Source organism: Chlorocebus sabaeus, chromosome 14 (genome assembly GCF_047675955.1).
Source record: "Chlorocebus sabaeus isolate Y175 chromosome 14, mChlSab1.0.hap1, whole genome shotgun sequence".
Taxonomy (NCBI): domain Eukaryota; kingdom Metazoa; phylum Chordata; class Mammalia; order Primates; family Cercopithecidae; genus Chlorocebus; species Chlorocebus sabaeus.
In genome coordinates, this window is record NC_132917.1 from 71160441 (window position 1) to 71187190 (window position 26750).

At 37.3% G+C, this 26750-nt stretch overlaps 1 protein-coding gene across 6 annotated transcripts in view; it reads left to right on the plus strand.

Annotated features, from left to right (window-relative positions):
- The window catches only part of ZNF638 (zinc finger protein 638), a 98492-nt gene that overhangs the window by 17933 nt on the left and 53809 nt on the right, over positions 1 to 26750 (plus strand). For 5 of the 6 annotated variants that reach the window (XM_038007083.2, XM_073023067.1, XM_007970281.3 and 2 more), the window contains exons 2-8: positions 836 to 2354; positions 7571 to 7632; positions 15018 to 15056; positions 15816 to 16114; positions 17290 to 17567; positions 20206 to 20352; positions 21685 to 21807. In XM_038007083.2, the coding sequence (XP_037863011.2) occupies positions 1038 to 2354; positions 7571 to 7632; positions 15018 to 15056; positions 15816 to 16114; positions 17290 to 17567; positions 20206 to 20352; positions 21685 to 21807 (2265 nt within the window). In that variant the 5' untranslated portion in view covers positions 836 to 1037. The remainder of the gene's footprint in view (positions 1 to 835; positions 2355 to 7570; positions 7633 to 15017; positions 15057 to 15815; positions 16115 to 17289; positions 17568 to 20205; positions 20353 to 21684; positions 21808 to 26750) is intronic. The other variant, XM_073023066.1, reaches the window with a different exon arrangement.

Here is a 26750-nt window from a genome sequence, read left to right on the forward strand (position 1 = left end):
CTTTACCTGTGTGTGCCTTTGTGTCTTCCTCTGTAAAACTGTACATACCTCAGGATTGTTGTGAGCATCATTTAAAGTTCATAGAACACTGACTGACATATGGACAGTGCTGTATAAAGTTAATCATTATTATTATCCGTATATATTCGTCTAAACTGATTATGGAGGGAATCCAAGGGAAGGGTTACTGGTTTTGTTACATATTATGTTCTGTGTTATAACAAATTCCATGCCATTGCTTACTGTTTTCTTAGACTCTGTAGTCAAGTTATTGACAGCACATTTTTATCTAACAAGAAACAACTATTTAATAATATGAACATAAGTGTAGTTTAATTGCCCCGTGGGATTGATTAGACGTGAAGGCTGATTCCAAGGAAGATTTGTGTTTTACAAAAATGGGTCTTTTAGGCTTACAGTTCTTTCATTATTTGTATATCTGATAACATGCATATTAAATATGTGTGCATTTAAAAGTATTTTAATGCCTTCATCTTTTTTTCTCCCAGTATTACAGCGTGAAATAAATTCCCAGTATTTTTCAAGATTATGTAAAAGGAGTTGTAATTACTGCTCAGCACCTAGGACAGCACCCAGAACAACACAATGTACATGAACTCTGACTTGAGGTTTGGGGCTTGTGTTCTGCATTCAGGAAAGAAAAGAAGAGAAAGTTTTTGGGAAATTTAAATCCTCGTAAGCCCTTACTCTAAAAGTATATGAAATGCAGAATGGTTTCATGGCTTTATTTCAGAATGTTTTACACTGGCTGTAGAACCCACTTCATGAAGTAGTTTGAATTAAAATGATCTAATATTTGTGTTTTAACTTTCAGCTTTGTGTTATTCTTGGAAAATTTCGCACCACTTGTGAATTCCTTGAACCTGGGCATTGCAAACCCACTTCTGTTGGGCCCACCTCCTTTGCACTTTGCTCAGATTAAGACTCAGTTGGCGCTTCAGCAGCTGAATGCCGTTGCCTCACATGGTTCAACACCACCTTATACTTTATTAAATCAGGCTTTCTTGAAAATAGCCATGTCGAGACCCAGGTTTAATCCTCGAGGAGACTTTCCACTTCAAAGGCCACGAGCACCTAACCCTTCTGGGATGAGGCCTCCAGGACCATTTATGAGGCCTGGATCTATGGGTCTCCCAAGATTTTACCCAGCAGGGAGAGCACGTGGAATTCCACACAGATTTGCTGGCCATGAATCTTATCAGAACATGGGACCACAGAGAATGAATGTTCAGGTAACTCAACACAGAACTGATCCAAGATTGACCAAAGAAAAACTGGATTTTCATGAAGCACAACAGAAGAAGGGGAAGCCTCACGGTAGCCGATGGGATGATGAGCCTCATATATCTGCATCAGTGGCAGTGAAACAGAGTTCTGTAGCACAGGTTACAGAGCAGAGTCCCAAAGTACAGAGCCGCTATACAAAAGAGAGTGCCTCAAGTATCTTAGCAAGTTTTGGATTATCTAATGAAGACCTAGAAGAACTTAGTCGCTATCCTGATGAACAACTGACTCCTGAAAATATGCCATTAATTTTGAGGGATATAAGAATGCGAAAAATGGGGCGCCGATTACCTAATTTACCTTCTCAGAGCAGAAATAAAGAAACCCTTGGTAGTGAAGCAGTTTCAAGTAATGTCATAGATTATGGGCATGCAAGCAAATATGGCTACACAGAAGATCCACTTGAAGTACGTATTTATGATCCTGAAATTCCAACTGATGAGGTCGAGAATGAATTTCAGTCACAGCAGAACATCTCTGCATCTGTTCCCAATCCAAATGTGATATGTAATTCTATGTTTCCTGTTGAAGACGTATTTCGCCAAATGGACTTCCCCGGTGAGTCCTCCAATAATCGGTCCTTTTTCCCAGTTGAGAGTGGAGCCAAGATGTCAGGCTTACACATTTCGGGAGGACAGTCAGTCCTTGAACCCATAAAATCCGTCAACCAGTCCATTAACCAAACAGTTAGCCAGACGATGAGTCAATCTCTGATTCCTCCATCTATGAACCAGCAACCTTTTTCATCGGAATTAATTTCAGCTGTAAGCCAGCAAGAGCGGATCCCACATGAACCTGTGATTAATTCATCTAACGTACATGTTGGATCAAGAGGAAGTAAAAAGAATTACCAGTCACAGGCTGACGTTCCCATTCGATCTCCCTTTGGTATTGTGAAAGCATCCTGGCTACCAAAGTTTTCACATGCTGATGCCCAGAAGATGAAGAGACTTCCTACTCCTTCTATGATGAATGATTATTATGCAGCATCTCCAAGAATATTTCCACATTTGTGTTCTCTATGTAACGTAGAATGTAGTCATTTGAAGGTGAGTGTTTTTAAAAAAAGATCACTGTATAATGATGCTCAGCGCCAAAGTTTTCTCTAAATTCTGATATGTATACTGCTGTTAACTAGGCGTTAAGGAAATAGCAGAAGGTAACTTCAATTGCAGCCTCAATACATAGTTGTAATCTTAAGTAGCTCTGGCCTTAGTACTGAGTTTAGTATTAGGCTTACTGTATTCCTATGACCGGGCACACCATATTTTAATAGTTTGTCCATTTATTTTGAACTTTTAGTTATCCCACTTACGCAACATAAAATTTATGTAACGTAAGCTGCGTACTTACAAGACAATGTCACATGGAATCACCTTTCTTTAAAAGGATCTGTTAGTATAAAAATACAAAGAGACGGTATAACCCATTTGTACTGAAGAGATGGTATAACCCATTTGTAATGCACACATTTAAGAGACAGTATATTATAGACTTGCACATATATACCTGTCTTGGTTATCACAATTAATGTTGATTTAAATATTTCCTGACTTTATGTAGACTAGTGATTTCTAGTATTTTTTTTAGAAGAAGCTCTCTAAAATAACTTTATAGCAAAAATAAGTCAAGGTGCAGTAAATTATTCTGGGACCAGCTGTGGACTCAAAAAATAATGTGAAATGATAGAAATTTGTGGAGAAAAATCTTTAAAAAATAAAGAAGATTTAGGTACTCTGATAGTATAGTTGGAAGTGTTTTGCAGAGGCAGTAAAGTGTACTATAATGTAGAACATACTATTCAGTTGTAATCATTGGTAGATTTGAGCAGGAATTTCCAAGTAAATTTTATATACTTATGTATGGTTGGCAATCACTGTTTCTTCTATTTGCTAATGTGATTTATAGATTTAGATTGTAAAGGGTCAGAAGGGAATGTACTGACATGGGAAAAAGCTTTGATTCAAGGCCATGGCCTGGAATTGGTTGTATACTTAGGCTTAGAAATCTATGTGTTATGCTCTTGTTCTTTTCTTCCAATGTTGCCTTTTGATTTTCTTTTCATTATTCACTCACTAGGTTTTCATCAACATGAATCTGATTAGATCCGTTGCTATTTTCTTAAGATTAACCCCAGCAAAAGAAAGCAGTGTTCTACCCCATTTTAGCCAGATGTGCCAAATTCTATTAAAATAATAGTTGCCTTATTCCATCAGAAGGGATAGCAAAGTCCTTAAAAGGGAAAGTCTTAGAATAATTCGTATCACCTAATTATAATCTGTAAGTAGCCCTGGCCTAAGTAGTGAATTGAGTGTTAGTCTCTCTATGTTCTTGTGACTGGGGATACCACATAATTTTTCTTTAAATTTATTTTGAACTTTTAATTAGTCATAATGAATCCAAGAAAATATATCTTTAAATAAAGAACTTGAAGTTTTGTATTCTGTAGAGTAGAAAAGGTGTACATTTAATTTAGTATGTACTTATGGATACCAATTTTGTGCTTGACTCCAGTTAGGTACTGGGGCAGAAATGAGGAACTGTGTAAAATTTTAGATGTTATTAAGCAGTTTATTCAATCTTATTGAGGAGAAAAATTATACTCCCAAGACATTTAAAACAATTAGAAGGCAACAAGTAGTTTTGTGATTTATTTAACTTGTTTGGATATGCTGTAGGGAACAGAGATTTTGATCTTGATTTCAGGCGTGTATCACTCAGGCCAGCATCATCAGTTTACCAATTTAATCATTACCATTTTACCAATTTAATTATTTTAACTATTGTATTTGTAGCAGTGTGTGTTTAAAAAGAAGTATAAATACGCATCCTGACATCAAAAGACTTTTATAGCCTAGTTAGACTACTGGAATGACAGTTACTGAATGCACTGAGTCTGTCTTAACTAGAATGATGTGGGAGAGAAGACTTGATGGAGTAGGTTGGAGATGGGTCTTGAATGATAAAGAGGCTTTAGATACGCCTGTATAAAGAGGAGGAAGGGGTCGGGCACGGTGGCTCACAGCCTGTAATCCCAGCATTTTGGGAGGCCAAGACGGGTGGATCACCTGAGGTCAGGAGTTCAAGACCACCCTTACCGACGTGGTGAGATTCCGTCTCTACTAAAAATACAAAAATTGGCCGGGTGTGGCCATGCACACCTGTAATCCTAGCTACTCAGGAGGCTGAGGCGGAGAATTGCTTGAACCCAGGAGGCGGAAGGTTGCAGTGAGCCGAGATCGCGCCGTTGCACTCCAGCCTGGGTGACAGAGCGAGACTCCATCTGGAAAAAAAAAAAAGAAAAGGAAGAGGAGGGATGGCAACAACATACAGAGAGACAAAGGTCTAGAGAGAAGATTACATTTCATAGTGGTAAGAGGCAGTTGGGAAAGAATGATGAGCATATTATAAGTAAGTATGAAAGGCCTTGAAGAGCTAGCCTAGGAGTTTAGACTTGAGGTGAGAGGCATTAGAAAGCTAAATAAGTCTGTTGATAAGTGAAGTGACATGTTGGAAGTATATTTTAGGGCAACCTGACTGAAGTATGCAGGGTAAATGGAGATGAGATGATGTGGAGTAGGACTTCCACTTGGAAGCTTCTCTAATTGTTCAAGTATAAGATGGTAAAAACCTGGGTTAATCAGATAAAAGTAAAAATTTGAGAGGAGAGGAAATTATTTAGTCATCATTAGAGCTCACCTAGATTGCTGTTAAAAACACACACACACCTTTTAACAGACAGCGCAGCAGAATGGGGCTCATCTAAGTAATGATTTTTTCACTATTAAGTGGCCAAATGATGGGGATTTGTGAAGATGGATTTTGATAGTACACACTGCCTCTCGTTTCTGTGATATATTTTGCAGCCTCGTAAGTGTTTGTGTGTGTGTATATATGACATAAATATGAAGCCAATAAATGTAAATTACCGATTGTAAACTTTTTCCTACTGAGTAAATCTGACAATATGTATATTCCCCACCTTCGAGTCTTTGAAACTGTAGCTGTGAAGATGTACTTTGAGAATGTGAAATGTATTTGCTTGTTAAATTGGGGTTCAGATTTTAAAGGAGAAACTTTCCTTGGTTTAGGAACTGTGTCATAATGACTGAAATAATTCAGTTTGAGAAAGTACTGACAATAAAAAACTGTTGAGAATAGTAAGTGAGCCCTGATACGAGTAGATATTTTCAGTTTCATTCTGAGCCTGCCTAATTCTGTACAGTCCTTGCAGCATCTCCTGCTAGTAGGTATTTATCACTTTTTCTCTGGGGAGACAGTGCTGCTTTTGGACTATTATCTAATGTGGAAACTGTTACTAGAGAGTCTAGAAGTTGGGGTGGGATGGGTGTATTTACTGAGCTTAAAGCAAGTAATGTCAATTTGTGAAGCAAGCCTAAGAGAACATGTGTATGTGTGTTTTGAACTGAGAAGAGTATGTCTTAAATAGGGCAGCCATCTGTTTTGAACTGAGAAGAGTGTGTCTTAAATAGGGCAGCCATCATCTTCAGGTGATGTGATAGTTGCTATAAGAATGGTATCCTGTATTACTGTGTCTTCCTATTTTTTCAAGAAAAGCTGGGAATCTGGACTTGGGGGTAAAATCTCTGGATTATTGAATGTTGACAACGTATTCAGATAACACACTTTATGGTTCAAATAAATCATGCCCAACCCACTGCCTGCACCAGTGTGTCTGTTTGATGTAAACAATGTCCAATTAATATTAAAAATATGGGTTTTAGTACTACTAGAGACTCTTAACTGCCAATCTCTTCTAGCTTTCTATTTGTATTACTAAACAGGATGTACAAACATTTCTTTTTTGTAGTCCACAATCAGTTCCATGGCTTAATGAAATAGTTTAGGATTTGTCATACCTTGTTGCTGAATTTAAATTGATGTTGAGCCTTGCAAATCAGTGTACCTTTCAGATAGTTCTTGCCAAGGCAGAATCCAAAATTATTGTCAACCGTGATTTTAACTGTGGAAATTTCTAATGACCTAAATTGTGTTCCAAATGGAAACAAATAATAACATTTTCCTTAAGCAAAGTGTTGAAATATAGAGTTATCTAGTAAGTTTTCTGCCTTTCCAAATGCTGGAGGAACAGTAAAACATTGAGTAACATATATATTGCTTTTAACTAATTGTTTCACCTTGGAAACTGTATCTTTGTAAACTGTATTGGCCTTTTTTTTTTTTTTTTTTTTTTTTTTTTGGTAACCAGATGTATCTTCCAGAGTTATTTATGGGTACAGATTGTAATTTTAGGACAGATTTATTTGTAAATGAAGTAATGTATAAGAAAGCATTTTGGGCCGGGCATGGTGGTTCACACCTGTAATCCCAGCACTTTTGGGAGGCTGAGGCAGGTGGATCACCTGAGGTCAAGAGTTCGAGACCAGCCTGACAAACATGGTGAAACCCCGTCTCTATTAAAAATACAAAAATTAGCCAAGCTTGGTGGTGCATGCCTGTTAATTCCAGCTACTAAGGAGGCCGAGGCAGGAGAATCACTTGAACCTGGGAGGTGGAGAGTGTAGTGAGCTGAGATCGTGTCATTGCACTCCAGCCTGGGCAACAAGAGCGAAACTCTGTCAAAAAAAAAAAAAAAAAAAAAAAAAAGAAAGCATTGTGTTAATTGTAAAGCTCTGTATATAAGGGATATTGTATCTTTGAAATGTTGTTACTTTTAAATTTTGAAAATAGATTTGATCAGTAGCATTTTCCCCTATGTTTTTCCTAATCTTATTTGCCAGTGTAGGGAGTACCTTGTATGGAATGGTACTGGTCTATGAGGTGGCATTTTTTGATTGTTGATGTTGTTAGCTTGAATTTTAGAGGTATTTTGTCATTGAAATACTGTATTTTGAAGATGCTGTTTCACAGATACCATTTTACTCGTAGATTTTTTGGTGTTTTCTGGTGTGTTGTTTTTATATTTGCAGTAAGTTTTTTCTGATCCATGCTTTTATTTTCTCCAAGTTTATATATTGATTTCAAAATGAGCAGCCATGGTTTTGATTTTTAAAATGTTTTCTGTAATAAAATATTTTCAAATGGGATCAGTGAGGTATGGTATTAAGTGCATTTGTTTCGAGGCCTTTAACTTGTTTGTGAAAATTTTATTGAGCAGCCAAGTGCTATTTATGAGTTTGTTTGTTTAATTTTTGAAAAAAAAAAATTCTTTTTTTAAAAAGCCTAATTCATTAGTCAACATTAGGAATATTCTAATTTCAACACTTTTCTCCTTTTACAATAGGATTGGATTCAGCATCAAAATACATCTACTCATATTGAGAGCTGTCGACAGTTACGTCAACAGTAAGAACTTTTTTTCTTTATTATAGATAGCATATTTACAACATAGTTAATGTTCAGATGTGACTGTTAAATACCTTTAGTATAATACTTTGGAGAAAAATATTTTTGGAAAGCTATTATCTTTTAAAAAATAGTAGTTTTGTGGAAGTGTATTTAATATTTTTCCAAAATGGTAGAATTCAATATATCCTTTGCTCTTACACTTTTCTAGCTTAATTCCCAGTAGGTAAACTTTTTATGTCATTAGTTCATTCTTTGCTGGCTTACCTTCCCCAGGATGTTTTATCTATATCAGATCAGGTATCCTTTCTTCTCTTATCTCCACCTCTTCCCATAGGACAAGTAACTGAAAATCAATGCAAACCAAACACCAGTATTTAATTTTGGAACTAAAGCTCTTCTCTGACTTAGAACCAGTTTTCAGAATATACCTTAAGTAAGGGATGGACAAGCTAGATGTCTTGCTTCCTTAACATTGGCTCTTCAATTCTTCCACCTTTTTGTTATAAAGACAGGGCGCCTGTGAAGGTTTCCCTGCTGGCCATAGAGGTGAAAAGTGTGATTTTAACACTATGTTCCTGTATCTCTTGAAGTAGCGTAAGATTAAACTCTGTCTTCCCTAATACCATTAAACTGTTCCTAGCCACCAGACTGACAGTAACTTGTTATTGGGCAAATGGATTTGAGATTATTATTGAGGATCCTTCTGGTCATAAGTGATTAAAGTTGCAGATTAGTTGCAGTGGCTTATGACTGTAATCTCAGCACTTTGGGAGGCTGAGGTAGGTAGGCTTGCTTGAGCTCAGGAGTTCAGGCCAACACAGCAATGTCTCGTCTCTACCAAAATAAAAATAAAAAATCAGCCGGGCATGGTGGTACACATCTGTAGTTACAGTATTTGGGAGGTTGAGGTGGTAGCATCACTTGAGCGTGGGAGATAGAAGCTTCAGTGAGCCATGATTGTGCCACCGCACTCTAGCCTGGGCGACAGCCTATTTAAAAAAAAATTTTTTTTTTGAAGTAAGAGAATTTGTCAGCTTATTTAACTGGGAAGCTTAAATCAGGTTGGTGGTTCTATTAATAGTTTCAGGAGCCAGCTGTATTGGATGCTCAAATAAAAATTGAGTGTCAGAAATACTTCTTTCTTAGCTGTTGTCTTTTGCATTGGCCTTCTGAAATCTTGGACACACTTCTTTCACATAGCAAAACGGACCCCACGGTTCTGGATGTAAGTGATGTGTATAGCTGGCATTTCTAGGAGTTTTTTGTTTTGTTTTGGTTTTCCTTACCCCACCCCTCACCCTGTGACACAGCCTTGGGAGGTTCTGAGAATATATGTCTCTCCCATCTGACCTTTTTTCTTTAAAGCACTTCTTTCTCCATAACTCTGGCAGAAGTCCTTGTTTTGACTCTGGTTCACTTTGGGTTAGTTGTCCATCCCGAAACGCATTATAGTGGCTGTGGGAATAGGGTAGTGCACCTCAGTTTGTGTCATGTCTGGTCCTGGTGTTGAGAGTGAGATAAGCGTCACCTGGATCTTTTGCATTAAGACTAGAAATCGGGGTTAGTATTCTATATAGATGCTGTACAGACAAATACAGGTTATCATGGGGAGATAATTTGTTACCTGAATTGGATATGCCTTACTGCCACTGTAAGGAATACAGTTGAAAATTGAAAAATCTCTCCAAAGCAGCATTTTCCCACAGGTACTCAGTGGGACATCTTAATTCTTATGAAGGTGAATTTTTATTTGGGTGAGAGTGAGTTAGTTATTTTAGAGAGTCATTCATGCTAGTAAGAGGATTATAGCTATGTTAATTTACTTGAGCAAACAGTATGTATATACCTATTAAAGCCTTTTGTGTAGGTAAGCCTATTATTTTTTCATACACTTAGGACCCTGATTTTTAAAGCATTTGCTTTCCATGCCTGCTGCTTTAATGTTCTACTGCATTTATTTTTTAACCATGTCAAGTGTATTTTGGTTCTCCACAGAGCTCAATAGGGGAGACATAATAAATATAAGCGTAACTCATTTTATTGTACTTTGATTTATTGTACTTCCCATAATTTGCCGTTTTTACAAATTGAAAGATTATGGAAACCATGTGTCAAGCAAGTCTATTGGTGCCATTTTTCTTTTTTTTTTCTTTCTTTTTGACTTAAACTAGGAGAGAATAAATTTCTATTTAGAGTCCAGAAGTCTGAAATCATGGTGTTAGCCGGGCCACCATTCCCTTCCGAGGCTCTGGGGGGAAAATCTGTTCCATGCTTCTCTCCTAACTTCTAATGACGGGGGACAATCGTTGACATTTCTTGGCTTGTAGCCCATCAATCCTATCTCTGCTACTGTCTTCACACCACCTTCTCTTAAACCTCCCTTTGCCCTGCTATTAGAAGGACACTGGCTATTGGATCTAGGGCCCGTTGGATAATTAAGGATGATTTCATCTCAAGAGTTTTAGTTTAATTACATCTGCAAAGATCGTTTTCCAAATCAGGTAACATTCACAAGTTCCAGGGATTGGAACATATATATGTATGTATCTTTTGGGGAGCACCATTCAAGAATCCATCTTAATCATTCTCCTAATACCAAATCGCTCTCTCGTTTGGGCCTTGAGCAGTGCTTTTGCTGCCAAAAGCAATCAAGAGCTGAAGCTGAAAATGAACAGTGTGTATATTAGCACCTGTATGCTGGTAAGAACTGCAACTGGATATATCCTTCGATCTGGCATCCTCTGGGTCAGTTTCCACCTTTTCCTATTGTGGAGCTTAAGAGTTCTTTCGTTACACAGGTGACTGTGGTTTGAAATTTAAAACAACAGTATATCTTTCATAATTCTCCAGGCTGTGTCTCCTAACCAGGCCTCATGATGCCTTCACAGTTTCTTACCTTCTGCACATTTTTCTTCACCTGGCCTCACTCTGATCACAATGGCAGATCCAAGGCCTCCCTCTTCCCTTGTCTCTACTGGGCCGGTCAGGACTCTTTCCTATCGGTGCCATTTTTCTAACAGCATGTGCTCACTTTATGTGCCTGAGTCATATTCACAGTGTTTCAATTTTTTTTCTTTATTGTTATGCCTTTTATGGCAATCTGTGATCAGTGATCTTTGATTTCAACTTGCTGAAGGCTCATGATCATCAGTATTTTTTAGCAATAAAGTGCTTTTAAATTAATGTATGTACATTTTTAAAAACATGCTATTGTACAGTGAATAGACTGGCATAGTCTAAATTTAACTTTTTATTTGCACTGGGAAGCCAAAAAACTTATGTGACTCACTTAGTGTGTGATGTTTTAGAACTGAATCTACAGTATCTCTGAGGTATGCCTATGTATTGATACACGAGAGAGGATTTACTAGGGGAATTGGCTTACACAATTATAGAGGCTGAGAAGTCCCACAGTATGCTGTCTGCGTGTTGAAGACTCTGGGCTTCTGGTAGTGTGGCTCAGTCCAAATTCAAAAGCTTCCAAACCAAGGAAACTGATAACATAATTCTCAGTCTGAGGCAGAAGGCCCTAGAGCCCCAGGAGTCTGCTGATGCAAGTCACATAGACCAAAGACCAAAGAACTTGGAGTTCTGATGTCCAAGAACAAGGAGGAGAAGGGCATCCCGCTCTGAGGGAAGGAGGGGTGGAGAGAGGGAATTCCACCTTCGTCCATCTATTTGTACCATCTGGGCTCCCAGCCTATGGCGTGATGCCCGCCCACATTGAGGGCAGATCTTCCTTACTCAGTCCACTGACTCACAGACTAATCTTCACTGGAAACACTCTCACAGACACGCCAACAGAGAGTGCCTCACCAACCATCTAAGCATCCCTCAATCTAGTCAGGTTGACACCCAAAATTAACCATCACATTCAGGTTGTATGCACTTGAATAATTGCTTCATGACTTTCTCTCCACTGCAAAATAATTTAATAAATAAATTAGATTTGGTTAGGTGCTTGGGATCTGCATTCTTTATTCTTTTAAGCTGCGTTATGGGGATATACCTTCTTTCTACTCATTCCTCCCTTGATGTATATTTAGATTTTTCTTTTCTTATGGCTTATTCTCTTTGGCTTTATTGGATCTTTCTGGATTATGACACAAGAATAGTTGAGGAAAGATACAGTGCATCAGAATTTTAGTATTAAAGATAGGTAATTATACTATGTTTATTGTGTGCTGGGCATTCTAAGTGCTTTACATAATTGATTTAGTTTTCAAAACCATCTGTGGGGTGTTAAGTATAAGGATTCTTCCTGATTTTATCAGTGAGAGAACTGAGGCACAGAGACAGTTTCCCTACCATCATGCAGCAAATAGTTAAACAGAACTAGTTTAGCTCATAGGCCTTTATGTATCATCCCTTCTACTTTTTTATGGTTTAAAAAATTTTCAGAATAAAATATTGAAGGGAAAAAGAAAGAAAAACATTTATATATTATTCATTTATAGTCACCATTTGTTAATATTTGCTTTATTATATCTTCATACTTTTTTCTGAACTATTTGAAAGTAAATTGCAGACATTATGAGACGTCATTTCTAAATTCAGCGTCTATCTCCTAAGTATAAGGACATTGTTCTGCATAACCACAATACAATACGTTTAAGGAGATTAGCAGTAATTCCACAATTCCTTCTAATATAAAAGCCAAATTCGTATTTTCCCATTTCTTTCCAGAATGCCTTTTATAACTCTTCCTGTCTGCCCCATCCATACCCCCAATCCAGTATTCAGTTAAGACTTATGTATTGCAGTCTCTTTTAATGAAGAATAGCCTACTCTTTGTTTTGTTTTGTCATCTTTTTTTTTTGTTTGAGGAGGATGTTTTTAACGGTGTTGACTTTTTCCTTGAAATGTCCAGGAAACTTGTCTTGTTGAATGTCCCACTTTATATAGTTTTCTATTTGTTTCCTTAGCATTAAATTCACTGAGAACATTTTTGTTGCAAATACTTCATTGGTGATGTGTATATTTATTGCATCACATTGGGACAAAGATAATATCAGTTAACTAGGTCCTTGCTCTTAATAGTTATACCACCTATGTTAGGAGCGTTATTGCTTCTGAAGCACATTTTTGACTAGTTGGGCAGGATAGAGGTGTTTCCAGATTCTCCTTGCAGAATGTATGCATGCTTTATCTTTCTGCCCTGGGCAGCAGGGATGAGAACATGTGTTACCTAGTGAACAGGTCTAAACTTGGTGAACCTGAGCCTAGTGAAGATCAACAATGTTATTTATTACTAGCTCTCTCAGCTCACTGAAACCTCCACCTCCTGGGTTCAAGTGATCCTCCCACCTCAGCCTCCTGAGTGGCTAGGACCACTGGCAAGTGCCACTACGCTCAGCTAATTTTTTGTATTTTTGGTAGAGACGGGATTGCCGAAGCTGGTCTCAAACTCCTGAGCTCAAGCAATCTGCCTACCTCAACATCCCAAAGTGTTGGGATTACAGGCATGAGCCACCATGCCTGACCATTATTACCAACTCTTGAATGATAGTCTTCAAGCTCTTGTGAACCATAAACTAGAGAGCTCTGGAAATTTAATAACTTTGATGTGTTGTTAATCACCTTCATTTCCAGCATGTACATGTGAGAAAGCTAAGGCTTACACGTACTAAGTAACTGGCTTTAAGTTTCATAGCCATTAAATGACAGCATCTACAGTGAAACCCACTTTTTGATGGGTTCGATGATAAAAGATTTACTTTGAATCACTGTAAGACTAGGAATTTATCCTCCTGGATAGTACAGAGCAATGAAAGTTTTTAAAAGCGTGGAAATAGATGGAACAGAATTATCCATATATTGGGAATTGTTGACACTAGATGATGGGTATGTTGGATTAAAGTTAACTGTTTTGTCTTCATAGCTTGTCCCCTCATAATTAAAAGATGCTCCAGACAATATATCTATTCTCAAAGTAGGAAGAATGAGGCAGAAGCTTTCTCAGGTATCTGTCAGGGGTTTTGTACCTATGTCTCATTGGTTAGAACCTATCACTGGCTATCTTCTAGAGATAGTGGGAAAGCAAATATTTAGCTTTTTTAGCCATTGTAGTAAAGGCAAACAAGGGAAAAGGGAATTGAGAATTGCCGTGGGGTTAGCTTATTAACACTGTCTGAGGCAAATAGCAACCAAGACAAACCACTTTACTAAGATTTGACCTAACTTAATTTTCCTGCTTGGTGATTTGTCAGAAGTTTTCTGCCTCCATTTCCTTACCTGGCTTTCATCTTGCTGCTGAAATTGTATTCTTAAATGTAGTGATTTATTTATTTAATATAATCAGCTTGTCCACATGCCTCTTAGAGTTCAGATTTTCTAGAAGTTGAGAGTGAAGATATAGCCTTTTTCTTAGGCTTCTGTGGTATTACTGTTTCTTCTTCTAGTTTTTTCTGTGATTACTCCTTAATCATTTGTTGTTTTTTTTTCTTTTTCTTTGCTTTACTCTGAAGTTGTCAATGTGCCTAAGATTCTGTCCTTGGCTCTTTTTTTCTATAAACTCCATCTTGTGTTAATCTCACTCTTAGGGCTATAATTGTGGCTTCTACATGCCCAATTTCTAAATAGCTCTCATCTTTCCCCCTAATTCCAGATATTTCTTTACACTTGTTCTGAAAACATTCCTGTTGTCTTCTCTTACAAATGCTTGTTAAGTTCCCATTGTTTTTTCCTGTGTGTAACCTCATTACCTGATTTTAAGGCTCTTCATAATTTGTCTTTACTTGAAACAACAGACAGCCTGTCCAAGTTTCCCCTTTTGTAATTCCTTTTCATCATATCTATGCTGCAGCTAGACCAGCTCCTGAAACAAAACACCAATGTTTTGCCTCCAATCTTAGTTTTTGTATTGCCACTGCATGAAATCTAACCTAATCCATTCCTATTAATAGGTCTTTGTAAGGGCTACTTGAAAAGCAGCCCTTTCTATGAATTCTCTCCTGATTCCTCTCACTGGATATATCTTCATGAGGACTACTTGGTGCAAGTTAAGGGGCACCATTCGTGTTGTATTCTGTGAGTTGCCACATGGAATGTGATAGGAGTGGTGTTCCCTAGAGTTCTGTATAGTAGATGAACTGTCTTCTCTGTTTTAACCCTTAACCCAAGCTTGTATCTTGTACCTCTTAACACTTTTGTGCATATACTGGCTGTTTTACTTAAATAAAAGTTTAGTCCTTTAAACTATGGGGAATGTGTTTCCCTGATACACCTATTAGCATAATACTTTGATTATTTATTGAACACTCAAAATATTTTATTTCCAGTAAAGGTGGTGAAAAGTCCTTCTGATATATTACAGGTAAAGATTAATTGAGCCTTACAGTCTTATTTTAGCTGTTAGTTAATGTTGTTTGTTTTCAAAATAGATATCCTGATTGGAATCCTGAGATCCTCCCATCAAGAAGGTAATTTTTAAAAATAGTAATATTATTAAAACTTGATTGTATTTTAAAAGTAAGCAGTTAATTTTAAGAATGATTCTTTTGAGTTCTACTTTTGCCATTTAAACAATAGGCAAATGCAAAAACCTCTATGAATCTGTAACTTATTCCAGTGCTTAAATGTGACACAGCCCCGCCCCGATCTACTTTCTTTAGCCTTTTCTGAAAATATTTTGTTCTGACTTTATTATTTTATGTTTATGATATCTTCTGTTATAAATGACTTGACTGCTAGGAGTGGTATTATTACGTTCTGTATACCCTAGGGGATTCTACTCAGGTTAGGTATGTACACGCATGTACGCACACATAGAGAAATCAGAGTCATATTTATAGATGGCATAATCTTTCAGGAAAAAATTATTTAAAACATCTGTTTATGTAAATAATTTCCTAAATTCTTACTTAATTTAATACTTTAAAAACATAATTAGATATAATGTTGGTACAGGAAGAACCAGAGAAATTCATTATCGTATTCTTCTGTAAACTAGAAAGCAGACATCCAAGCAATTGGAGGGCTGATAAACTGTTCTGATTGTTTCTTATTTACGTATAAGGCTGAATTACATTGTAACAAACAGATTTTTGTTTTAAGGACATATCTTTTTATCAGAGTTTGGTATTGTTAACAGTCTGTTTTTAACAAGGTGCTTCTGTCATTTAGTATCATTTAAATTTACATTAAATTGCTGATCACTTTCTTTTCCCCCCCACTTGTAGACATGAGGGCAATAGAAAAGAAAATGAAACTCCACGAAGACGTTCTCATTCCCCCAGTCCTAGGCGTTCTAGAAGATCAAGCTCAAGTCACAGATTCCATCGGTCTCGAAGCCCAGTGCATTACATGTGTAGACCAAGAAGTCGAAGTCCAAGAATTTGCCATCGTTTCATTTCTAGATACAGATCCAGATCCAGATCCCGTTCACCATATCGAATTAGAAATCCATTTAGAGGTAGTCCAAAATGCTTTCGATCAGTTAGCCCTGAAAGGATATCAAGGAGATCAGTGAGATCATCAGGTACACTGATGGCCATGAAATAATGAATGTACTTATTTTGACTAAATTTTTAAATGTCTTTTTGGATTTTGAGAAATGTTCTATTTTTTTAAATTTTAGAATTGCTAAATGAGATCTGACTCACATCCCACAGAGTTAATTATTCCCTCTGGTAACTTGGCAAAGAAATGTGTGTGAATGTATGTGTCCACCAACATATTTAAAAACCAAGGATGGTAAAAATGTCTTAGTTTGCTTTAATAATTGATTATTGAATTCCATGGATTAATTTAAAATGTTTTTGAAAAGATTATTATTTTTAACCTGTGACTTAATGTTGATTTTATGGCCCTCTCAGAAATAACTCACACAGGCATGCACACACATACAAACACACTCCTTCTTCTACAATGAAAGAAACCATAGTTAATATCTGAGAAGTACTTTGACACTCCCACTGCTTCACTTGACTAGCCTGAAAAATTCAAAAATAGTACTTTGCACAGGTCTTATTGTATCTATTATAGTCTAAAATGCTGATTTCAAGTGGAGATACCTTTAATTATATAAGGCATTCCTTCTTAAAGTACGTTCCAAGGATCGATTGGGGTCCTCAAGATCTTCTAAGTTCTGTGAGGCCTTCTCTTTTCCAATTACATGCCTTTATGAGTCTGGATTTTCTTTATCCAGAAGCAGATAAAAGAATTTAGGTTCTTCTTTTAAGCCTAACATTAAAATGTTTGGAAGAAGATACAGTAGTCTTACTCATTTCACTAATTTTGTTTTGGGAATTACAGTTGGTTTTTATAAAAATACGTTAATATGGGAATTTACTTTTTTTGTCATTACTTTCAGTGGCAAAGACTACAGTTACTTTTGCACCAACCTAACATATGAATTAATAAATATTTTTAAGATTTTAATTTCTAATATGGTAAATATCAATAAATGTAACACAAATCTTTGTAGTCTTTAAAATGTGTAAAGCAATCTCATAACCAAAACTTTGAGGATCACTGGTATAAGGGAATAAAGGAACTTCATGTAAGAGCCTTCTGAGTGAATAAAGTATAGGTTTTTTTATTGTCTGTGTGCTCCCTGTTTAGCGTGAGAATAGCACTATGTGATTATGTCAGGAGATGGCTCCTACCTTAATGTTTTTCCAATTGAAATTGTGTTTTATATATTTTTACTAGATAGAAAAAAAGCATTAGAAGATGTGGTACAACGATCTGGGCATGGGACAGAATTTAATAAACAGAAGCATCTTGAAGCTGCTGATAAGGGACATTCACCAGCACAAAAGCCTAAAACTAGCAGTGGAACAAAACCATCAGTTAAACCTACAAGCACTACAAAGAGTGATTCAAATCTAGGAGGACATTCTATTCGTTGTAAATCAAAGAATCTTGAAGATGACACTTTGTCAGAATGTAAACAGGTGGCTGATAAAGCTGTTTCTCTCCAGCGAAAGGTAATTCTTTAAATTAATTATTTTTGGAGATAAGGTTTCACTCTGTGGTCCTGGCTGGAGTGCAGTGGTGCAAACATTGCTCACTGTAGGGTCAATCTCCTGGGCTCAAGTGATCCTCTTGCGTCAGCTTCCCAAGTAGCTGGCACCACAGGCGTGTGCCACCATGCCTGGCCAATTTTTTAATTTTTGTAGAGATGGGGTCTTGCCATGTTGCTCAGGCTGGTCTCAAAGTACTAGGCTCAGGCAGTCCTTCCACGTCAGCCTCCCTAAGTGCATGAGCCACTATGCCTGGCCTCGTAATTCTTTGTTAGTGCAAGTATGCATACATTTGCTATGACAAACAGAAAACAAAATTGTTGCGGGGCATGGTGGCTTATGCCTGAATCCTAGCACTTTGGGAGGCCAAGCGGTGTGGATCACTTGAGCTTAAGAGTTTGAGGCCAGCCAGAGGAACATGGTGAAACTCCCTCTCTACAAAAAATATAAAAATGAGCTGGGCGTGGTGGCAGATGCCTGTAGTCCCAGCTACTTGGGAGGCTCAGGTGGAAGGATCACTTGAGCCCAGGAGGCAGAGGTTGCAGCCTGGGTTACAGAAGGAAGACCGTCTCAAGAAAAAAAGAAAAAATGAAGTTGTCTTAACTTTTTTATTCCATATTTCCAATAACTTTGAAATTATGAGTCGTTAAATGATTTTAGTATGGAATATTTTACTGGTTTTCTTATGAATATAATAAAAGTCCAAGGTTCAAAATCTTGTAGCTTAGGAATTCCAGTGGTTTGGTGTTTGATGTGTCAAAAGAGCACATTTTGATGGTTTGGCATTTTTGGCTAGCTTCCCAAGCAGATCATTGTGATGAGTTTTGCTCTCTAATTGAGAAAGTGAATAATCACCAGCAGCATTATTGAGCTTTTGTAATCTTTTTTAGTAAGGTATAAGGGTGAGCCTCTCCTGAGAAATGATCGTTATACATCTGTTCTATACTTTTTGTGGTACAATTCAGAAGTCAAAAACGCTGTTGTACAGTGTAAAATGTATATTTTGATACTGATTTTTAGTGTATTTTGACTGTAACCTACTGGTTACAATACTAAGGTATTGTTTTATTGTGTGTGTTTCTTGAATCACTATGAAATAATATATTAAAACATCAAGAGACTCTTCAGAGAAAATCCTAATAGGCCAAATATCAAATATTTTGTATATTTTAATATTAATAAGTTTTCAAGCATTTAGGTATGGTATGCATTGCTCTCAACAGTATCTAAATACATTGAAGACTTTCAGTATGTGCTGTTCCCTGCCCCAAAGAACTTAACGTTTAGAAGGATAAACTTGTAGTAATCAACCAGTAATTAACAGAATTTTGAAGAGCATTGGGAAGAAATTTTTGAGTATAAGGAAAATTTTGAAGAGGCTGAGTTAGTCTCGTAAGATTATTAATATATGAAGTTCTTTTCATTTTGGTTCAAGACTTCTAGGTGGTGGCAGTGCAACTTTTTTAAAAAGAGTTTTCTTATTTAGTAAAAAATAGGAGAGATGGGGATCTCACTCTGTCATCCAGGCTGAAGTGCAGTGGCACAGTTATAAGTCACTGCAGCCTCAAATTCCTGAGATCAAGTATCCTCCTGCCTCAGGCTCCCGGGTAGCTAAGACTACAGGTATGCACCACCACACCCAGCTGGGTGTTTTCTTTTTTTTTTTTTTTAGACGTAGTCTCGCTCTGTCTCCCAGGCTGGAGTGCAGTGGTGTGATCTCGGCTCACTGCAACCTCCGCCTACCAGGTTCAAGTGATTCTCCTGCCTCCTGCCTCAGCCTCCTGAGCAGCTGAAATTAGAGACGCATGCCACCACGCCTGGCTAATTTTTTTTTTGTTTTTAGCAGAGACGGGGTTTCACCATGTTGATCAGGCTGGTCTCGAACACCGACCTTGTGATCCACCCACCTCGTTTCCCAAAGTGCTGAGATTATAGGCGTGAGCCACTGGGCCCGACCCTTTTTTTCTTTTTCTTTTTAAAGTAGAGAGTCTTAGTATGTTGCCCATCCTGGTCTTAAACTCCTGGCCTCAAGCAGTCTTTCTGCCTTGGCCTCCCAAAGCACTGGGATACAGGCATGAGCCACCATGCCTGGCCCTAATTTTTAACATGAGTGGTAAAGGTGATACACTGTATTCACATGGTATGCATTATATATGAAGTTTTAAAAATATACCTGTCTAGATATCATTTCCAATTATTAGAACAGAGGGGGTGAGCAAAGCTGTAATTTCAGCTTTCCTTGTTGGTGGGCCATGTAGTTTCATAGAAAAATTCTCTCTAATGGCCTTGGACCATTCCATAGGTCTTATTTGCTATAAGATGCTATAAATAGAAAAGAGCACCTATAAACCATTTCTGGTTTAAAAAATATAAATAACATTTCTTATCACTTTTGCATTTAAAATCTTATTAAAGTGTTAAAATTGTGATTTAAAAAATTACGTAAACGGGGTGGTGAAGGAAAAAGGAAAATGGGTAAAATATTTGGAAAAGACCCTTTAATATACTAATATTAGTGGTAGAAGAAATTATATAGGAAATTATTACTGTACATTGTAGCTTAATTTGGATTAGTTTTAATTTTCTTTCACTCCAAAAATAGGTTCGGAAAGAACAATCATTGCATTATGGTTCGGTTCTTCTTATATCGGAATTACCAGAGGATGGTTGTACTGAAGAAGATGTTAGAAAATTATTTCAACCATTTGGGAAAGTGAATGATGTCCTGATTGTTCCATATAGAAAGGAGGTGAGTCATTTAATCTATGGTAAAAATTCATACAAAGTCATTGCTTTGATGATTCTATAAATTGCTGTTGTGTTCCTTAGCTGTTTGTACTGCATATATAATTGTTCTTTGAGAGTTATATAAATGTTTGGATGTGAATGAGCAAGTGCCCAATATAATGTTTCATATCCTTTAAAATAAGTGTTTGCCCACTTTTTCTGTAAAGGGCCAGATAAATATTTTCAGTTTTATGAGAGGGTTATAGGATCTCAACTACTGTGCTCTGGCATTCTAGTACAAAAAAAGCTATAAGTGATATGTAAATAAGCAAGCATGGCTGTGTTGCAAGAAACTATTTACAAAATAGGTAGTATGCCATAGCTTGCCAATCATTGCTTTAGAACACCAGTTTGATAATACTAAAACAAATTACTTCCTTTGTATGATAAGTATTGTCTGTGGGTTATATTCCTATAACTCACATGATAAAGTTAAGAACTATGAACAGTCTTTAAGCACAACTTAAAATAGTGAGTTAAGGCTGGGCATGTTGGCTTATGCCTGTAATCGCAGCACTTTGGGAAGCCGAGGCAGGTGGATCACCTGAGGTCAGGAGTTTGAGACCAGCCTGACCTACATAGCAAAACCCTGTCTCTACTAAGAATACAAAAATTAGCCAGGCATCTCTAATCCCAGCTACTTGGGAGATTGAGGCAGGAAAATCCCTTGAACCCAGGAGGTGGAGGTTGCAGTGAGTAGAGATCGCGCTGCTGCACTCCAGCCTAGACAACAGAATAGGACTCTGTCTCAGAAAAATTTGTGAGTTAAGGCTGGGTGTGGTGGCTCAAGTCTGTAATCCCAGTACTTTGGGAGGCCAGGGCTGGAGGATCACTTGAGGCCAGGAATTCAAGACCAACCTGGGCAACATAGCGAGACCTCTGTCTTAACTTTTTTAGAAAGTTTGTGAGTCAGGACGGGGAACATGCTGATAGTGTTGTCTTTGTTGCGAGAAATCTTTAAAATGTCAGACCTACCACAAGCTGGACCGTATCTTCCCTTCCCTCCTGTTGTTTAGTGAGCTCTGCCTTCTCATTTCTTCTTGTTACATGAGCTTGCCTGGATTTTTTTTATCTTGGTAGTGGTATAGAAATTCTGTAAGGTTAAATGGCCATTTCATGTGTGAAACATCCTTAATCAAATTACACATGACCAAAATAAAAACAGGCAAAAGCAACCATGACTTGAGGTAATTTCATAGTTTGATGTTACAAAAGAAAGGATTAAGTCAATTTTAAAATGCAGGAACTTTTAAAGGTAAATTTGTGACTAAAGATGGAATAAATTTCATTTTAGGCTTACTTAGAAATGGAATTTAAAGAGGCGATTACCGCAATTATGAAGTACATTGAAACAACACCGCTTATGATAAAAGGCAAAAGTGTGAAAATATGTGTTCCAGGAAAGAAAAAAGCACAGGTAAACTGGATTTAGGTCACTGTTGTTTAGTTTAACTTTTTTGTTTAAGTATGGCACACATACAGAAATATGCATAGAAACAAATGTTAGCTCAACAGATTATATGTGCATTAATTCAAATATGTTGAAATCAAAACTTCTTCATAAATGTATGGTGCTGTATATAGTATTAAATAACAATGACTAGGAGAAAATACTTGGCCATATATAACACAAAAATAGCAAATACCTGTGAATCCGGTACCTAGGTCACAAAAGAGAACATTGACAGTACCTGGAAGTCCCTTGCTTACTTCTTCCGAATTCTTACACCCTCCCTTTTTCTCACAGGTAATCACTAACTTGTTTTCTAATGCCATAGTTGAGTTTCATAGAGTGTATATTCTTTGGGCTTTTACTTCCTTAGAAGTATCAATTTTTGTAACTTTATTCTTTCTAGATCATTTCTATGCTTCAGTTTATATGTCTATAGATAGTATCTATAGAATTAAATTACCCTTTAAGGATGACCTTTCTGTTAGGTACAAAAGCTATATCTCACCTGTAAGGTTTTCTTTGTGTATGTGTGTGTTTTAAAATAGGGTGTTGAGAAAATATTTTTATTACTTAAAAAAAAATTCTTTCATTTTTAATTTTTGTGAGTACATGGTAGATATATATATTTATGAGGTACATGAGATATTTAGATACAGGCATGCAGTGTGTAATAATCACATTATGGAAAATGGGATATCTTTCCCCTCCAGCATTTATTCTTTGTGTATCATACAGTCCAGTTACACTCTTACAATTGTTTAAAAATGTACCATTAAATTATTTTTTACTATAGTCACTCTGTTGCGCTAGCTAATACTAGGTCTTATTCATTCTGTTTTTTTTTTTTTTTTTTTGGTACCCGTTAATTATCCCCTCCTACCTCCTATTACCTTTCCCAGTCTCATAACCATCCTTCTACTTTCTGTCTCCATGAGTTCAGTTGTTTTAGATCCCACAAATTGTGAGAATTTTTAGATACTACAAATAAGTGGGAACATGTGATCTTTGTCTTTCTGTGCCTGGCTTATTTCACTTAATATAATGACTTCCAGTTCCATCCATGTTGTTTTAAATAACTGAATCTCATTCATTTTTATGGCTGAATAGTACTCCATTGTGTATATGTGCCACATTTTCTTTATTCATCTGTTGATGGACACTTAGTTTGCTTTCAAATCTTAGCTAATGTGAACAGTGCTGCTAGAAACGTGGGAGTGCAGATATCTCTTCGATATACTGATTTCTTTTCTTTTGGGTATATATACCCAGCAATGGGATTGCTGGATTGTGTGGTAGATCCTATTTTTAGTTTCTTAGGACCCTTCACACTGTTCTCCATAGTGATCGTACTAATTTACGTTCCCACCAACAATATACTGAGGGTTCCCTTTTCTCCACATCCTGGCCAACATTGTTTTTGCCTGTCTTTTGGATAAAAGCCATTTTAACTGGGGTAAGATGATATCTCGTAGTAGTTTTGATTTGCATTTCTCTGATGATCAGTAACGTCGAGTACCTTTTCGTGTGCCTTTTTGCTGTGTGTGTCATCTTTTGAGAAATGTTTCGTCAGACCTTTTGCCCATTTTTATCAGAATATTAGATTTTTTTTTCCTGTAGAGTGGCTTGAGTTCCTTCTTTATTCTGCTTATTAATCCCTTGTCAGATGGACAGTTTGCAAATATTTTCTCTCATTTTGTGGGTTGTCTCTTTGTTGTTTCCTTTGCTCTGCAGAAGCTTTTTAACTTGAAGTGGTTCCATTTGTTCATTTTTGTATAGCATTTGCCTATGCTTGTGGAGTATTACTGAAGAAATCTTTGCCCAGACCGATGTCCTGGAGAGAGAGTTCCTCCAGTGTTTTCTTGTAGTAGTTTCATAGTTTGAGATCTTAGATAAAAGTCTTTAATCTATTTTTATTTGATTTTTGTATATCTTGAGAGATAGTGTTCAGGTTCATTAATGCATATGGATATCCAGTTTTCCCAGCTGGTACCTCCCTAGGTTATATGCCACCCTAGTCCACTAGCTCTAATCCCAGCCCCAGTCCTAAGAGTTGCCTAGGAGTTGCAGTCCTTGTGTCCTAGACTGCCTTTCAGGTTTACCTAGGACCCTGGAGCACTTGAGCCCATGGTAGTGAGGCTTGCCAAGAAAGTCAGGTTCTTATTGCTGGGATGGATGATTCCTCTTTGGCTAGATCTGGTCCAAAGGCTCCGTCAGTGCATGGGCACTAGCTGAGCCCAGCATGGCTTTCCTGTCCCTTCCTTAAGTGCACAGACTCTGTCCATGATGTGGGGCCAGATGGAGGAGGTGTGCTGTCAGGGATTTAAGGCTGTCTCTCCTACTCTCTTCAATGCCTCTTTCAGTGATACAAAGTCAAAACCAGGTAGTATGATTGCTCACGTGGTATTTGGTTCTTGTGATGATGCTTTTCTGTGTGCAGATAGTTGTAAAATTTGGTGTTCCTGCTGGGGGTGGGATGAACAGTGTAGGCTTCTATTCTACCATCCTGCTCCACCCAGTAATTTAGTTTTTCTACTTGCTGTGGAATGGCTACTTTATAGGGGTTCTATAACACACATTTCTCAATAATTTGATTTGGTAGTCTAACCATGTTAGTACATTTAGATTTTCCTCATTCTTTTTAACTTCTCTATAGTGTTTCTCTGTATGAATATACCACAGATATGTTACCAATTCCTTACTGATTGATATTTAGGTTGTTTCTAGAAACAGAACTTTAGTTAACACCTTGTGTACCTTGCCAGGCCATCTTTTGACATTTATGATAGTATTTTTTTAGGCGGTACCTACCCAATGGAATGGTTGGTTTGTAGATGCACAATAATGGATAATGTAAGATTGCTCACTAAATAACTGTAATAATTTACTCCTTGGTAATTTATGAGAGTGTTACCAACATCTTAATTTCTTCAGCTTTAAAAATGCATTATATGGAAAATGATATCTAGTTTTAATTTACATCTTTTGATTATTCATTAACTTCATCTTTTTGTATAATTGTTAGCTATATCTATTAACTGTTTAAGTGAGTTGTCTCCTATTCTGTTATTGTTATCATTTTAAAAATATTCATTTGAAGGTGCATGAATATTGTGCATTCTAGACACTAATTTTGCATTTTATGTAAGAAGTGTTTTCTTATAGTGTGTTGCTTGTGATAATATGCATACATATAACGAGTTTGAATTTTTTTTTTTTTTTTTTTTTTTTTGGCAGAGCCTCGCTCTGTTGCCCAGGCTGGAATGCAGTGACGCTATCTTGCTTCACTGCAAGCTCTGCCTTCTGGGTTCACGCCATTCTCCTGCCTTAGCCTTCTGAGTACCTGGGACTTCAGGTGCTCGCCACTAATAGAGACGGGATTTCACCATGTTAGCCAGGATGGTCTCGATCTGACCTCGTGATCTGCCCGCCTCGGCCTCCCAAAGTGCTGGAATTACAGGCATGAGCCACCTCACCTGGCCAAATTTGAAATTTTTGTATACTCAAATTTATTGGTATTCTATGACTTCTGTGATTTTTTTCTTTATTTTTTTTTTTGCCTGTGACACAACCTCAGGAGGTCCCAAGGACACATGCCCCTCTTTTTGAGATAGGGTTTCACTCTGTCACCCAGGCTGGAGTGCAGTGGCACAATTTTGGCTCATTGCCACCTCTGCCTCCCAGTTCAAGTAATCCTCCCATCTCAGCCTCCTGAGTACCTGGGACTACAGGTGCAAGCAACCACGCATAGCTAATTTTTTATTTATTTTTTGTAGATAAGAGGTCTTACTTTGTTGCCCATGGTGATCTCACACTCCTGGGCTCAGGTGATTCCCCTGCCTCGGCCTCCCAGAGTGTTGGGATTACAGGTGTGAGCCACTGTTCCTGGCCTGCTTTTTTCTTTTGTCTTTTTAAGAACTTGCCTGTGCTCAGGAGAATGGCGTAAACCCGGGAGGTGGAGCTTGCAGTGAGCTGAGATCCGGCCACTGCACTCCAGCCTGGGCGACAGAGCGAGACTCCATCTCAAAAAAAAAAAAAAAAAGAACTTGCTTGTGCTAGTGCCTAGAAGATTTTATTCCTTAGTCTATTACTTGCAGCATAGTATAGGATTGGAATCAGTATTATTTCCAAAATGGGAGCCAGTTAGCCTCAACACTGTTTATGCCTAATTTATCCTTCCTTGTTGATTTGAAAAGCTGCTTTTATTTGTATAAATTCTGTATACATAGATGTGTTTCATACTCTTCTGCTGTGGCAATACTATGTGGTTTCTGTTATAGCAATTATTATAACTTCATAATATTTCCCTTTCTTGTAGAGTTATTTTTCTTGGTTTATTCATTTTGGTTAATGTTTTTCCTCTTTATTTAAATTTTATTTAAACTTGAACATTTATTCCTGCACATTAGTTTTAGAATCAGTTTAAGTTCTCTTAAAAAAACTTACTGGAATTTAATTAATACTGTGTTGAGTTTGTAATAGTATTTTTACAACACTAAGTCTATCAAAAAACATAGTTCGTTGGCTGGTGGCTCATGCCTGTTATCCTAGCATTTTGAGAGGCTGAGGTGGGCAGATAACTTGAGCTCAGGAGTTTGAGACCAGCCTGGGGCAATATGATGAAATCTAGTCTCTACTAAAAATACAAAAATTAGCTGGGTGTGGTGGTGCGTACATGTAGTCACAGCTACTCAGGAAGAGGCTGTGGCAGGAGGATTGCTTGAGCCCACGAGGTGGAGAGGTCGCAGTGAGCTGAGATGACACCATGGCACCCCAGCCTGGGCAACAGAGTCAGGCTTTGTCTTAAACAAAGAACATGGTTTGTTTATTTAGATTTCCTTTTATGCCCTTCAGCAAGTTTTATTTTATTTTTTTTTCCATGAAGTTCTTGAACATTTTGTGGGGGTTAA